Below are 14,983 nucleotides of genomic sequence, written 5' to 3' on the forward strand. Positions count from 1 at the left end.
CCCGCCGCTCTGTAAATACACAGCGATCTCGCGCTATACAGCGCGAGATCGCTGTGTATATCTGTCCTAATTAAACCTATTAGTTTTCTCATGAAGATACAGACTGCATTTGCAGTCTGTATCTTATACTTTACCTAATCCTATGTAGCAGTGTAGTAAGCCGGGCGCCATCTTGATGACTGGAACGCACCGCTGGAACGCAAATGACGTCATCAAGATGGCGCCCGGCATTACTGCACCGCTACATAGGAGTAGGTAAAGTATAAGATACAGACTGCAAAGGCAGTCTGTATCTCCATAAGGTCTACTTATAAAGATACAGACTGCCTTTGCAGTCTGTATCTTATACTTTACCTACTCCTTTGTAGCGGTGCAGTAATGCCGGGCACCATCTTGATGACGTCATTTGCGTTCCAGCGGTGCGTTCCAGTCATCAAGATGGCGCCCGGCTCACTACACTGCTACATAGGATTAGGTAAAGTATAAGATACAGACTGCACAGGCAGTCTGTATCTTTATAAGTAGACCTTATGGAGATACAGACTGCCTTTGCAGTCTGTATCTTATACTTTACCTAATCCTGTATAGCGGTGCAGTATTCCCGGGCACCGCCATCTTCATGACGTCAGTTGCGTTCCACTGCTGGAACGCACCGCTGGAACGCAAGTGACGTCATCAAGATGGCGGCGCCCAGCAATACTTTTACTACTATACAGGATTGGGTACAGTATAAGATACAGACTGTAAATGCAGTCTGTATCTTCAGGAATAGACTTAGGGAGAGAGAAACTTTTATTATAGGGACAGTTAATTTTAGGTGATTGGTTCTCTTTAAGGGCCGAGGCAAATTTTATGAATATGACCTGTGTCACTTTAGTCATTAATAACTTCGGCATGCTTTTACCTATCCGGCTGATTCTGAGAATGTTTTCGCGAGATATATTGTACTTTTCATTTCTGGTAAATTGGAGTCGATACTTATAATGAATCTTTATGAAAAAATCCAAAATAACGTGAAAATTTTTGAAAAATTGCATTTTTCCACCTTTGAAACTTTTCTGCTTATACAGAAAATGGTTATGCCACATAAATTATATATTAAATAGCATAAGCAACATGTCTATTTTATGTTGGCGGCATTTATTAAACTATCTTTCATTTTTTTTTAGACAATAGGAAGCTTAAAACATTAGCAGCAAATTTCCAAATTTTAAGTAAATCAGATTTTTTTAGGGACCTGTTCAGGTTCAGGCTATGTTCACACTATATATGTGTGCGGCTGTATTTTTTATGCGGCTGTAAATGTGCGGCTGAAACTACGGCCGTGGGAAAAAATAGACATGCGGCTGAAAACATACGGTCATTTACTTGGAAATCTGGTTCAACTAAAAACAACAAATAAAATCTTAAGAAAGTGATGCAAACACCTCTGGATGCATCTGGGAAAGCAGGGAAACGGTTTACATGAATTGCTATTACCGGGGTTTGCGATCCTCTGCAGTATGCCGATGCCTCTCATGGTTAATATATTGAATTAATAAAGCACATTTTCGTTGTAATAAAGTCCCTTTCATTATTCAATAATTACATTTAAACGAATCCATCATTTTGCACAACTGATTTTATTTCAACGAAAATGTGTTTTATTAATTAAATATTAATTAGTACAGGAAGCTCCAGTAAGCCGTTAATTCATATTGCCGGTAAGAGAGCATTCTGTACTAATCATCACTTTACTTTAATTAAAACATCAAATGTTTCTTCTAATTATGTTATCACAATAGCATTATTAGAAGAAACATTTAGAATTATATGTGCGCTCAGCTGATTGGCTGATCGGCTGAGCGCACATATAATTAGCGGGTCCGCAGCACAGTGACTTCATTGTGCTGCGGACCAGCGAAGAGGACACATCGGGGTGAGTATAGAGCTCTCCCCACCCCCTCCCCAGCACTGCACCCTCCCAGCAAGGAAGGGGGGTCACTTAACCCCTTCCTTGCTGGGATGGGTGCAGTCTGACATCAGTCTGGCCCCCAAGGGGTTAAGGGGGATGCAAAACATCCTCCCTTAACCCCTTGGGGGCCAGACTGTAAGCAGCGATCTGTAAAGATGCTGCATACTGTAAGGAGCACAACACCGCTCACAATGATGGGTGTTGTGCTCCTGTTTGTGTGTTTTTTGTGTGTTTCTCCCTTTTTGTTTTTCAGATATCGGTATCCTGGGGATTACGTCGGATTCCGTGGACTACGTCGATGACCAGCGGTTGTTTGTTGTTGTTTTTTTATAAAATGGTCAATGAGGGGTGTGGGGGTGTTTTTATTTGAATAAAAAATTTTTTTAACTTGTGTCTTGTCTTTATTTCTTTACTTTATAGACTTAGTAGTGGAAGCCGTCTAATAGACAGAATCCATTACTAAGTCGGGGCCTAGTGTTAGCCGGTATAAAATGGTTAACACTAACCCCCCATTATTACCCCAGTACCCAATGCCACCAGGGGTACTGGGAAGAGCCGGGTGCCAGTGGTCCCGGAGCATCAAAATTGGCGCTCCTGGACCGGGCGGCAGCAGGCTGGTAAGATTTAGGCTGGGGAGGGCCTAAACCAATGGCTCTTCCCACCCTGGTGTTACCAGGCTGCTGTTGTTTGGTTTTTAACCCGGCTGGTTATAAAAATAGGGGGGACCCTATGCGTTTTTTTTTTTAAATAAAAAAATAAAAAAAAACCCGCATAGGGTCCCCCCTATTTTTATAACCAGCCGGGTTAAAAACCAAGCAACAGCAGCCTGGTAACACCAGGGTGGGAAGAGACATTGGTTTAGGCCCTCCCCAGCCTAAATCTTACCAGCCTGCTGCCGCCGGGTCCAGGAGCGCAATTTTGACGCTCCGGGACCACTGGCACCCGGCTCTTCCCAGTACCCCTGGTGGCATTGGGTACTGGGGTAATAATGGGGGGTTAGTGTTAGCCATTTTATACCGGCTAACACTAGGCCCCGACGTAGTAATGGATTCGGTCTATTAGACGGCTTCCACTACTAAGTCTATAAAGTAAAGAAATAAAGACAAGACACAAGTTAAAAAATGTTTTTATTCAAATAAAAACACCCCCACACCCCTCATTGACCATTTTATTAAAAAACAACAACAAACAACCGCTGGTCATCGACGTAGTCCACGGAATCCGACGTAATCCACAGGATACCGATATCTGAAAAACAAAAAGGGAGAAACACACAAAAAACACACAAACAGGAGCACAACACCCATCATGGTGAGCGGTGTTGTGCTCCTTACAGTATGCAGCATCTTTACAAATGGGTGCTTACAGTCTGGCCCCCAAGGGGTTAAGGGAGGATGTATTGTATCCCCCTTAACCCCTTGGGGGCCACTGATGTCAGACTGCACCCATCCCAGCAAGGAAGGGGTTAAGTGACCCCCCTTCCTTGCTGGGAGGGGTGCAGTGCTGGGGAGGGGGTGGGGAGAGCTCTATACTCACCCCGATGTGTCCTCTTCGCTGGTCCACAGCACAATGAAGTCACTGTGCTGCGGACTCGCTAATTATACATGCGCTCAGCCGATCAGCCAATCAGCTGAGCGCACATATAATTCTAAATGTTTCTTCTAATAATGCTATTGTGATAACATAATTAGAAGAAACATTTGATGTTTTAATTAAATTAAAGTGATGATCAGTACAGAATGCTCTATTGCCGGCGATATGAATTAACGGCTTACTGGAGCTTCCTGTACTAATTAATATTTAATTAATAAAACACATTTTTGATGTAATAAAATCAGTTTCATTGTTCAATAATTTAATTCTAACGAATCCATCATTGTGCAATTACAATGGTCTTGTTCATTTTTTACGGGTCCGTTTACGATCGGGCCGTAGATTCATACATAGTGTGCACTGTGCAGCCGTATATCGTATACTTTCCAGCGTACGCACGAACCGGAAAAATCCGGCCGATGATTTACCGCCCGCAATACAGCCGCACAGATACAGAGTGTGAACCTAGCCTCAAAGTGTATTTGAGGTACCTGTATGTTAGAAAGCCCTACAAAGCACCCCATTTCAGAAACTGCACCCCCTAAACTCTGCAAAAGCACATCCAGTTTTTTAACCCTTTAGGGGAGTCACAGAAATAAAAGCTAAGTGTGTAAGAAATTTGAAAATTTTAATTTTCTGTGCAGAGATTTTATTGTAACCCAATATTTTTCATAATTATAAACTTATTACCAGAGAAATGCACTCCAATATTGATTGCTCCGTTTCTGCAGTTTATAGAAATACCCCAAATGTGGCCCTATTGCGCTATTTGACGCAACCACAAGCCTCAGATATAAAGGAGCGCCTAGTGAATTTCAACGCCTCCGTTATATTTGGTCATTTCTGACTGTACCACTTCATGTTGGCAGAGGCTCTGGGGTGCCAAAACATAAAAAGCACCCCTAAGGGGACACCATTTAGAAAACTACACCCCTTGAGGAATGTAACAAGGGGTATAGTGAGCATTTGGACCCCACAGGTGCTTCACAGATTTTCAGAACAATGTTAGTGTAAAAAATACATTTTTCTTTTTTCACGCCAAACGTTGTTCTAGCCTTCAATTTTTCATTTTCTTAAAGGGATAAAAAAGAAAAAAAACACAAAACGTGTAGCGCAGTTTCTTCTGAGTACAGAAATACCCCACATGTGGACATAAAGTGCCAAGCGGGCGCAGGACGAGCCTCCAAAGGGAAGGAGCGCCAATTGGCTTTTGGAAACTGAATTTCACTGGAATGGATTTTAAGGGCCATGTCGCATTTACAGAGCCCTCGTGCTGCCAAGACACTGGAAACCCCCCACAAGTGACCCCATTCTGGAAACTACACCCCTCAAGGAATCTAACAAGGGGTGCATTTTTTCACTTTCACGGCACAAATGTGCCCGTCATCAAGGGGTCCATATCCTCACTGCACCCCTTGTTAGATTCCTTGAGGGGTGTAGTTTCCAGAATGGGGTCACTTGTGGGGGGTTTCCAGTGTTTTGGCAGCACGAGGGCTCTGTAAATGCGACATGGCATTCATCATCCATTCTAGCCAAATCCAGCCTCCAAAATCCAAATGGCGCTCCTTCCCTTCGGAGGCTTGCCCTGCACCCACATGGCGCTTTATGTCCACATGTGGGGTATTTACGGACTCGGGGGAAATTGCTCTACACATTGTGTGTTTTTTTCTCTTTTAACCCCTTGTGAAAAATTCAAGGCTAAACCAACATTATAGTGTAACAAATTTATTATTTTATTTTCACGCCACATTGTTCCACATTTGTGCCCGTCACCAGTGGGGTCTATATGCTCACTAAACCCCTTGTTACATTGCCTGAGGGGTGTAGTTTCCATAATGGGGTCACTTGTGGGGGGTTCAACTGTCTTGGCAACACAGAGGCCTTTTAAATGCAACATGGCCCTCGAAATCTATTCCAGCCAAATCCAGCCTCCAAAAGCCAAATGGCGCTATGTCCCTTTGAAGGCTTACCCTGCACTCACATGGCGCTTTATGTCCACATGTGTGGTATTTATGTACTCAGGGGAAATTGCTCTATACATTTTGTCGTTGGTTTTTTTATCTTTTAACCCCTTGTGAAAATGAAAAAAAAAATCAAGGCAAGATCAATGATTTAGTTTAAAAATGAAAAAATGTTTACACTAAATGTTGGTCTAGTCTTGATTTTTTTCAATTTCCACAAGGGGTTAAAAAGAAAATTAATGCAAAACGTGTAGAGTAATTTCCCCTGAGTACGAAAATTCCCCACATGTGGACATAATGTGCCATATGGGCACAGGGCAAGCCACCAAAGGGACAGAGCGCCATTTAGAGGCTGGAATGGAGGATGGAGGCCATGTCGCAATTACAAAGCTCCTGTGCTGCCAGGACAATAGAAACCCCCCACAAGTGACCCCATTCTGGAAAGTACACCCCATAAGGAATCTAACAAGGGGTGCAGTGAGCATATGGACCCCACTGGTGACGGGCACATATGTAGAACATGTGCTGTGAAAATTAAAAATACCCTTTTTTTTCCATTTTCACAGCACAAATGCCCGTCACCAGGGGGCCATATCCCCACTGCCCCCCTTGTTAGATTCCTTATGGGGTGTAGTTTCCAGAATGGGGTCACTTGTGGGGGGTTTCTACTGTCCTGGCCGCACAGAGGCTTTGTAATTGCATCATGGCATTCTCTAATGGGAACGGTGGCCATACCTACTTAGCTGGGGAAAAGGGACAATTCTAATTTATTTGGGGGTATTAGGCCAATTATTAGTTTATAAGGTTGAAAATGACAGGTGTCCATCAAACTCAACCTGTGTTGATCCAGAGGAAGGCAAAAAATCCTCATAAGTCAGACGACAGTAGCCTCATCACAGGGGAAAAATTCCTTCCCGACTCCATAATGGCAATCAGAATAATCCCCGGATCAACGTGACCCCTGAAATAGGAATAAGGGACAGAATTTAGATAATGTAGAACTCCGATGACGTTTTGTACGCCTTGAAGCGATCCAGTATGCAGAGGCCGGGGTGATCAGGACAGGTGTCACACTGGAAAATGGCGTCCTTCCTGATCCCCCTGTTACGCCACACTCTGCACTTCTTCTGGGGTCTACTGTTTTCAAGTGTGGGGGACGTCACCTGGAAAATGTTGCCCTGGTGCGATACGGGGTCCTTCATATCCAGAAGCGCTGGGTCCGCTCCATGGCTGCTAAATATTAGGGCTCTATTACTGCTTCTGATATTTTCAGATCGTGCCGCAGACTACAGTAGCTCGGGCAGCGAGGGACCGGAAGAGGGGGTGCTGGTATAAAAGTTATCCCCGTACGGGTGGTAACCTTTATCCAGCAGTGGGAAGATCAGTTCCCACTAACTCGGAGGATGGGGGGGCATCTGGGGGCTGGATTCGGCTGTCCCTTCCCTCATACACTGTAAGGTACGTGCACAATGCGGAATGGCGAAGGATAACCCTTTGTGCATTCCGCAGCTGGCACCTGCCGGCGGACTGAGGCAGGTGCGCGTTTCCGCTCGTGTCAGACTCCATTCTATGCACGGGCGGATTCCTCCCTCTGTCCCAAGAATGAACTTGTTCATTCTTTGGAGGGACGACAGAATCCGCCCGTGCATAGAATGGAGTTTGACACGAGCGGAGACGCGCACCTGCATCAGTCCGCCGGCAGGTGCCAGCTGCGGAATGAAGTCCTCGGATAGCACCGACCCCCATCTGAATTGATCACCCAATAGCAGCGATCGTCAGCACGGGTGGGGGGGGGGGGGATGGGTGCCGACAAGCTAAGAGGGCCTGCTATACATTATAGCAGGCCATCTTCCCCAATCACTGCGTGTGTAACGTGTGTGTGTACACACAGCGATCGGGGAAACCGCGGGCGTACATTTACGTCCATTTGCGTTAAGGCATCGAATTCGGGGGCGTAAATGTACGCCCGCGGTCGTTAAGGGGTTAAAAATGAAAGAAGCATTCTGATTGGTTGTTATGGGTAATCTGCTGTAGGACTCCCCGTGCCGCGGCTGCTGCAGGAGCTGTATACAGCGGTTCAGGGAACCATGTCAGCCCGATTGGGTTGATTGGTTCCCTTTAAACATGTTTTCTTTTATAAGATATTTTTAGAAATGAGAATACATACAAGTCTTATGTTTGTAAACCCACACATATTTGGCTGATCTGCATTAAAGAGGTTATCCAGCGCTACAAAAACATGGCCACTTTTCCCCCTACTGTTGTCCCCAGTTCAGGTGCGGTTTGCAATTAAGCTCCATTTACTTCAATGGAACTGAGTTTCAAAACCCCACCCAAACTGGAGACAACAGTAGGGGGAAAGTGGCCATGTTTTTGTAGCGCTGGATAACCCCTTTAAGACACCTGGATTATGGGGAGTCTAAATTAACATTGTAAGTGTCCCCCACAATAGCAACTGATCAGTGAGGTGTCAGCAGTGGGAAATATTGCAATCTGCTAGTGCTTATAAAATCATCAATCTAAAATGGGCATGGTTATTTCAAGAACTAGACGGGAATGCATGGAGCAAATATAAATTTTAGCAGCATTCTTATGCTTGTCATATGTATTGATTCTGGGATGCAGAGATACTACTGCATATCACACACAGGCAAATGTCTCAAGGAAATAAACAAGGATTCTGAAATCCTTAAAATGTGATTTCCCTCATTAACCTTTAGGGTTATATGGAAACGGCAGGGAGAAAGCTTTTTTTGCTGTTGAAACTTATCAGGAACAACCAGCCTTACAGATGCTAAGCGACATCAATGACTTGCTGATCTTGTCTTCAAATGAAGGCCAACTGTGTTTACTGGGAATGTGTTGCTAAACCCTGTCTTCTAGCAATAGAAAATACACAAGGCACACAGCTCTTTCCCAGATCACATCCATTAAAACTCAAACATACGCAGCCAAACAGCAATCTATTAGAACAAGGCTTTTTCCAGTTGTGTCCGCTCATCTTTTTCTATTTAATTTACTTTTTTTAGAAAATGATTATGAAAAAGAAAAATCAAAAACATAAGAAAAAAAAACATTCTGTAATGAAAGTAAAAAACATCTTGTATACCCAGAAAGATTTACTTCGACAGTCAAGAAGAATCAACTCCTTGAGGTCCTATTAAACTAAAAGATTTTTCGGCCACAGGGGCTGCAAACAAGAGTCAATTAGCGAGATCAGCGCTTGGTTGCAGTACCTTGACAAGGCACAACAATTCAAACTGCTGGGCTGCACAAACGATCCCTATATCATTCATGCAGCCCTGGAAACTTGGTTGAACTTGATGGACATGTGTCTTTTTTCAACCGTATTAACTATGTAACTGACAGCACAGATATGTATATATAGCTCAGTTCTCTGGCCACAGGCTGTATCTTCAGGCCCTGCCTCCTCTGGCTGTCAATTATTCTGGAGGAGGCGGCTGCCTGAAGAAACAGCAGGACTGGAGAGAGATGCCAGATCACAAGCAGCATGAATGGTAAGTATACACTGCATGTGATCTGGAAACTGACAGCACAGATATATACATATCTGTGCTGTCAGTCTCCTTTTATAGTTATAGGCCACATTTGCCTGTTCCTCAGCTGATCGTTGTCACTTTTATACAGGTCAATTATCAGCCGCAGGAGCATTTGTAGCAATACTCCTGTGGCCCTGCAACCACAGTGCCAGTACTCACTGTCAGGTTCTGGTCTCCTACATACCTGTTTTGTCACCATCCGACAGACACTCCCCACTTCCTCTGTGACTACAGAGGTGTACCGCTTCAGTCACTGACTGGCTGGCCGAGTGGGTATGTGACGGCTCATGATCAGGAAATACAGGATCAGGAGTATGTTCCCAGTTACACTTACAGGAGCAAAGAGCACGTATAGCAACAAGGAAAAGGGACGAAGCTACAGTAACAGTGACGACTAAAGGTACAGTAATGGAGCACAGTGGAGACTCGGCAAAAGGGGACAGGGTAGATTACCATGTACAGCAACAAGGAATAGGAGACAGTTTACAGAAATTAAGAGAAGACACAGCAACAACTCACCATAAACACAGGTTTGTTCCTTTAACTTAACTGGAATGCCAGTGTGCAGGCAGACAAACATGAAGTGGGTGTGTACTACTGGCAAGGGCCATTCTGCATGTGCAGGCTTCTTTGGTTCAGGCGCGCGCTGGAGACGGAACTCTTCTGGCAAGGCCATTGAATGCATTTTATACAGCAGCGCTGCTGGAAGAATTCCAATTCAGTGTGCACCTGAACAGGGAGTGCAATGGCAGGATTTTGCCGCCAGCAAAAGATAATAGCTACACTAAAGGAGTTATCCAGTGCTACACAAAAAAGGCCACTTTCCTCCAGAAACAGCCCCACTCTTGTCTCCAGTTTGCTCGGGGTTTTGTAACTCATTTCAATTGACATGAATGTAGCTTAATTGCAAACCACACCTGAACTGGACACAAGAGTCATGCTGTCTCTGGAAGAAAGTGGCCATGTTTTTGTAGCGCTGGATAAACCCTTTATAAAAAAGTTAAAAATTATTTTTCTATTCACTGGAATACCCCTTGAAAGGAGACCTGTGACCCCGGCTGCTGGGATAAAGCCCGCCTGACCGCCCAGTGGAGCCCCTTATACTTACCCCTTCCTCGAAGTCCTGGTCCCCATCCCGTTGCCGGGAAATCCCTGTCGGAAGCCGTGCACGCATTTACCAGAGATTAGTCCGACGCCTATAGGGAATGACTGCTCCATTCTCTATGGGCGTCGGACTCATCTCTGTTGAGCGCGCCTATGGCTTCAGACTGGGATTTCTCGGCAATGGGACAGGGTCTGGGACCGGGATTTCGAGGAAGGGGTAAGTATAAGGGGTTCCACCGGGGGATTGGGCGGGCTTCACCCTGGCAGCCGGAGTCACAGGTTCCCTTTAAAGCGACTCTGTACCCTCAATCTGACCCCCCCAAACCACTTGTACCTTCGGATAGCTGCTTTTAATCCAAGATCTGTCCTGCGGTCCGTTCGGCAGGTGATGCAATTATATTTCTAAAAAACAACTTTGAAACAGGCTGCCTCGTGCCCTATAGGAGTGGCCTGGATTGTTTTTAGCACAATAACTGCATCACCTGCCAAACTGACCCCAGGACAGATCTTGGATTAAAAGCAGCTATCTGAAGATACAAGCGGGTTGGGGGGGGGGGGGGGTCAAATTGTGGGTACAAAGTCGCTTTAAGTGTCTAATGCTGCCCCATTAAGTCTTAGAGCTAGATGGACTAAAATTTTTCCTCGTTCTTCTTTACATCCTGTGGTTGTTATAACCTAGAATTTGTTGCTATGTTGGCTTCTTAATATGTTTGTGTGATAGATTATATTTATTAATAGTAGTTGGTCACATTTCTGTAGGACTACCTACTCTACACCAACTTGACCGCAAACCATTATAGTAATCTTCTAAGAACATTCAACAATGGCAAAAGGTTATTTGCTGAGTAGATATGTAAAACTATCTTGTAAATCAGCCATAGACTTATTTTTTAGCTTGCACAAAACGGGGTTGCAGCCATCCTAGATGAGTTTTTGTTGTTGTCAAAACACGTTAACATGCCAACTTGTAAATGAAAGGAATATCACAGAGGAGGCTAATTATTTGTCTTCTGAGCAGCAAACAGAAGCAGAATGTGAATGCGCTGCATGCCGCCCTGCAGTAATTGGCATGGTAATTATACCTTCATCATCACTACAAATACAGGGACATACACATAGCATGGGCAGGCGGATGGGCTTACTTAGCAATGTAGGAAAAAAGCATGCATTGAGTCTGTGCTAGCTGCTACTACAAGTAAACTGAGGTCACCATTTGACACAGACATACATGGGTTCAGACACAGCTAACCTGCTACACGATGCTGAATTTACCATAGAGCAGAAACTGAAAACCATCACACTTTTATGAAAGGGGTTATCCAAGCTTAGAAAAACATCCTTTCAGAAACCAAATCACTCTTGTCCTCCATTTGGGTGTGGTTTTGCAGTTCACTACCATTAAAGTAGCTGTGTTTTTTATAATCCTAAATAACCCCTTTAGGCTCTATTCACCTCAATGGAACTGAGTTGCAAACTAAACACAAGAGTGGTGCCTTTTCAGGAACTAAGAGGCCATGTTTTTCTAAACCCTGATAACCCCTTTAAGTCCTCATATTGCATGTGTTTCACAGAACTTGTGCCAGCTACATTTTAAAGGGCCTTTCCAAGTTTCATATTAAAGATATTATCCAGGATTAGCACCACTGTCCACAGATTGTGTGTGGTATTACATTTCAGCCAATTCATTTAAAAACAAATGAGCTGCAAAACCACACGCAAACAGAGGACAAGAGTTGTGCTGTTTTCTGGAAGAAAGTGGCCACCTTCTTGTCAGCCTGGTAACCCTTTTAATCCTTTCCCAACTGCCCCACATTATATAACCAGGTAGACAGGGGAACTGGAGGCATTTTGCCAAGAAGAAGGGGCAGCTTTACCATCTGAGAAAATAAAGAGCCTCATCCACAACTACCACAAAAGACTTCATTGTCTGTCATTGATGTTAGACGGGGGAATACATGGTATTAAGAACTGGGGTATGTAAACTTTTTATCAGGGTCATTTGGATGTTTTTAGTTGTCATTGTGATTAAAAAAATAGAAAACACAGTAGTCTGACAATAAATGGCTTCACCCAACCACTAACCATGAGTGGAAAAAAGTTTGTGTTATCAATCATATTCTCTGAAAAAAGGACAAGAGAGCAAAAATTCTGCCGAGGTATGTAAACTTTTGAGCACAACTGTAACATTTTAACCCCTTTCCGCACGAGGGTGTAACTGTACGTCCTTGAACGGGTGGGGGCGTTCAGAGCTGGGCCGCGCGGCGACCCCGCTCTGAACCGCCGCGGTCCCGGGTGCCGCATGTAGCCCGGGGCCACGGCTGTTAGGTCCGGTCGCCGTGCCCGCTAATAAAGTCTTCAGATGCAGCTGTCAAGTTGACAGCTGCATCTGAAGACTTCAGAGCAGCTTATCCCTGGTGTCTAGTGGGGAGATCGCTCCCCTGAGACGTTGTCTCGGAGGAGCGATCTCCGTGACTAGTGCCGGCCAGGGTTTGCGCCGTAATGGCGCTGATCACAGCTCGGCATTCGGTTGCTTCTGGCTGCAGCAGCCGGAAGCAATCGAGTGCCGATATCATCGATCTATGCTGCATATCTATGCAGCATAGATCTGAATCAGAGATTAGTGTGCTTATACTAGAAGTCCCCAAGGAGGGCTTCTAGTATAAGTGTAAAAGAAAAAAAAAAGTGTCATTATTAATAAAAAGCCCCCTCCCCTAATAAAAGTCAGAATCACCCCCCTTTTTCCATGTTACAAATAAAAATAAATAAACAAACATGTTTGGTATCGCCGCGTGCGTTATCGCCCAAAAAATTAATTTATCACATTCCAGATCTTGTACAGTAAACAGCGCAAGCGTAAAAAATCCTAAAGTGCAAAATTGCGCATTTTTGGTTGCATCAAATACAGAAACAATGTAATAAAAAGCGATCAAAAAGTCGCATATGCACAATCAAGGTATCGATAGAAAGAACACATCATGGCGCAAAAAATGACACCTCACACAGCCCCATTGACCAAAGGATAAAAGCGCTATAAGTATGGGAATAGAGCGATTTTAAGGAACATATATTTGTTAACAATGGTTTAAATTTTTTACAGGCCATCAGATACAATAAAAGTTATACATGTTAAATATCATTGTAATCCTAACGACTTGAGGAACCTATATAACAAGTCAGTTTTTCCATAGGGCACACGGCGTAAAAACGAAGCCCCCCTCAAAGAAAAATAATTGTGTTTTTTTTTCAATATTACCGCACATATAATTTTTTTCTGGTTTCGCAGCATATTTTATGCAAAAATTCAGCCTGTCATTGCAAAGTACAATTAGTGACGCAAAAAATAAGGGCTCATGTGGGTCTGTAGGTGTGAAAATGCAACTGCTATGGCCTTTTAAACACAAGGAGGAAAAAAAATGAAAACGCAAAAACTAAAATTAGCCTGGTCCTGAAGGGGTTAAGGCTATGTTCACACCTTGGTCACGGGACACGGAACGGCAAGTCTCAGAAAAGATCATCCAGGCCGGATGATCTTTAGCGCTGCTGAGTTCTGATAGGGGCGCCGCTAGGGATCCCGGCCGGAGTGTATACTATGTGCATACTCACCGGCCGTGATTCCCTCAGCCTTCAGCACAACGTAAGTTCGGTACTAATCACGGCTGTTACAACAACGGCCGTGATTAGTACCGAACTTACGCTGTGTGAATATAGCTTAATGGTGTAAGTCACAACAATAAAGAATTTATCCAGGTGATGAGATAAAGAAGACAGCCCTGAGCTACTCACCATTCCAACACAGAACAAGATGAACAGCAGCAGCCAAGGAATATCGGTACAACTGTGCTCCTCCAACGGCCTCCAGTCCCGCTTAGAGTTCTGAGAGCAAAAAACACAAAAAACACAACATTACTGTTTTGTAAAATCATTGCAAACACACAAAAGGAGAAAATAGACATTAACATGTACTATTACATCTGGCCTGCTGAGTGGGGCTGTCTAGTCCACATTTCTATTGTTTACAGACACGCAGCTGCTCCTGTGACTGTCTCATTTGTCTAAATAGACCTTTCAGCAATTAGCAGCCGGGACCTCACCGGTAATGACACGCTGCAGCGATCGCGCTGCCGCGTGTCATTAACCCCTTTAAGTGTAAGTGACACGGGGAGTCCCCTGTCACTTACCGATCGGGACCCCCGCAGTGTGACTGTGGGGGTCCTGATCGGTAAAACAGACCGCCGGAGGTCTCTCACCTGCCTCCGTGCGGTCCGATCAGCGATCTGCTGCACTAAGCCTGCACAGCAGGCTCAATGAGCAGATCGCCGATAACCCTGATCAATGCTATGCCTATGGCATAGCATTCATCAGTGTAGAAAGCCAAGTACTGTATGTAAAAGTCCCCCAAAGGGACTTCAAATGTGTAAAAAAAAAAAGGTAAAAACACTAACACACTACCCCAAAGCCCCTCCCCCAATAAAAGTTGAAATCACGCCCCTTTCCCATTATATAAATAAAACATATAAAAATAAACAAATAAACATATAATATACCGTAGCGTGCGTAATTGCCCAATCTATAAAAATATAACAAGCGTCATTGCGAACGGTGAACGGCGTACACGAAAAGAGGGAAAAAAGTGTGCGGATTACCGATTTTATGTTACATTATATATATATATATATATATATATATAAAAAATTAATAAAAAGTGATCAAAACGTCCGATCTTCACAAATATGGTAATAATAAAAACTAGAGAGCATGGCGGAAAAAATGACACCCCATACAGCCGCGTAGGTGAAAAAATAAAACTGTTA

General features: G+C 44.1%; 2 protein-coding genes across 2 annotated transcripts in view; one reads left to right on the forward strand and one right to left on the reverse strand.

The window, feature by feature from the left end:
* Positions 1-14,983, reverse strand: part of SLC44A1 (solute carrier family 44 member 1) — a 104,776-nt gene that overhangs the window by 72,984 nt on the left and 16,809 nt on the right. The window contains exon 2 of the mRNA XM_069962031.1: positions 13,956-14,045. Within this exon, the coding sequence (XP_069818132.1) occupies positions 13,956-14,045 (90 nt within the window). The remainder of the gene's footprint in view (positions 1-13,955; positions 14,046-14,983) is intronic.
* Positions 1-14,983, forward strand: part of ABCA1 (ATP binding cassette subfamily A member 1) — a 314,953-nt gene that overhangs the window by 18,243 nt on the left and 281,727 nt on the right. The gene's annotated exons all lie outside the window — the stretch shown is intronic.

The sequence above is a fragment of the Dendropsophus ebraccatus genome, chromosome 3 (genome assembly GCF_027789765.1).
Source record: "Dendropsophus ebraccatus isolate aDenEbr1 chromosome 3, aDenEbr1.pat, whole genome shotgun sequence".
NCBI lineage: Eukaryota > Metazoa > Chordata > Amphibia > Anura > Hylidae > Dendropsophus > Dendropsophus ebraccatus.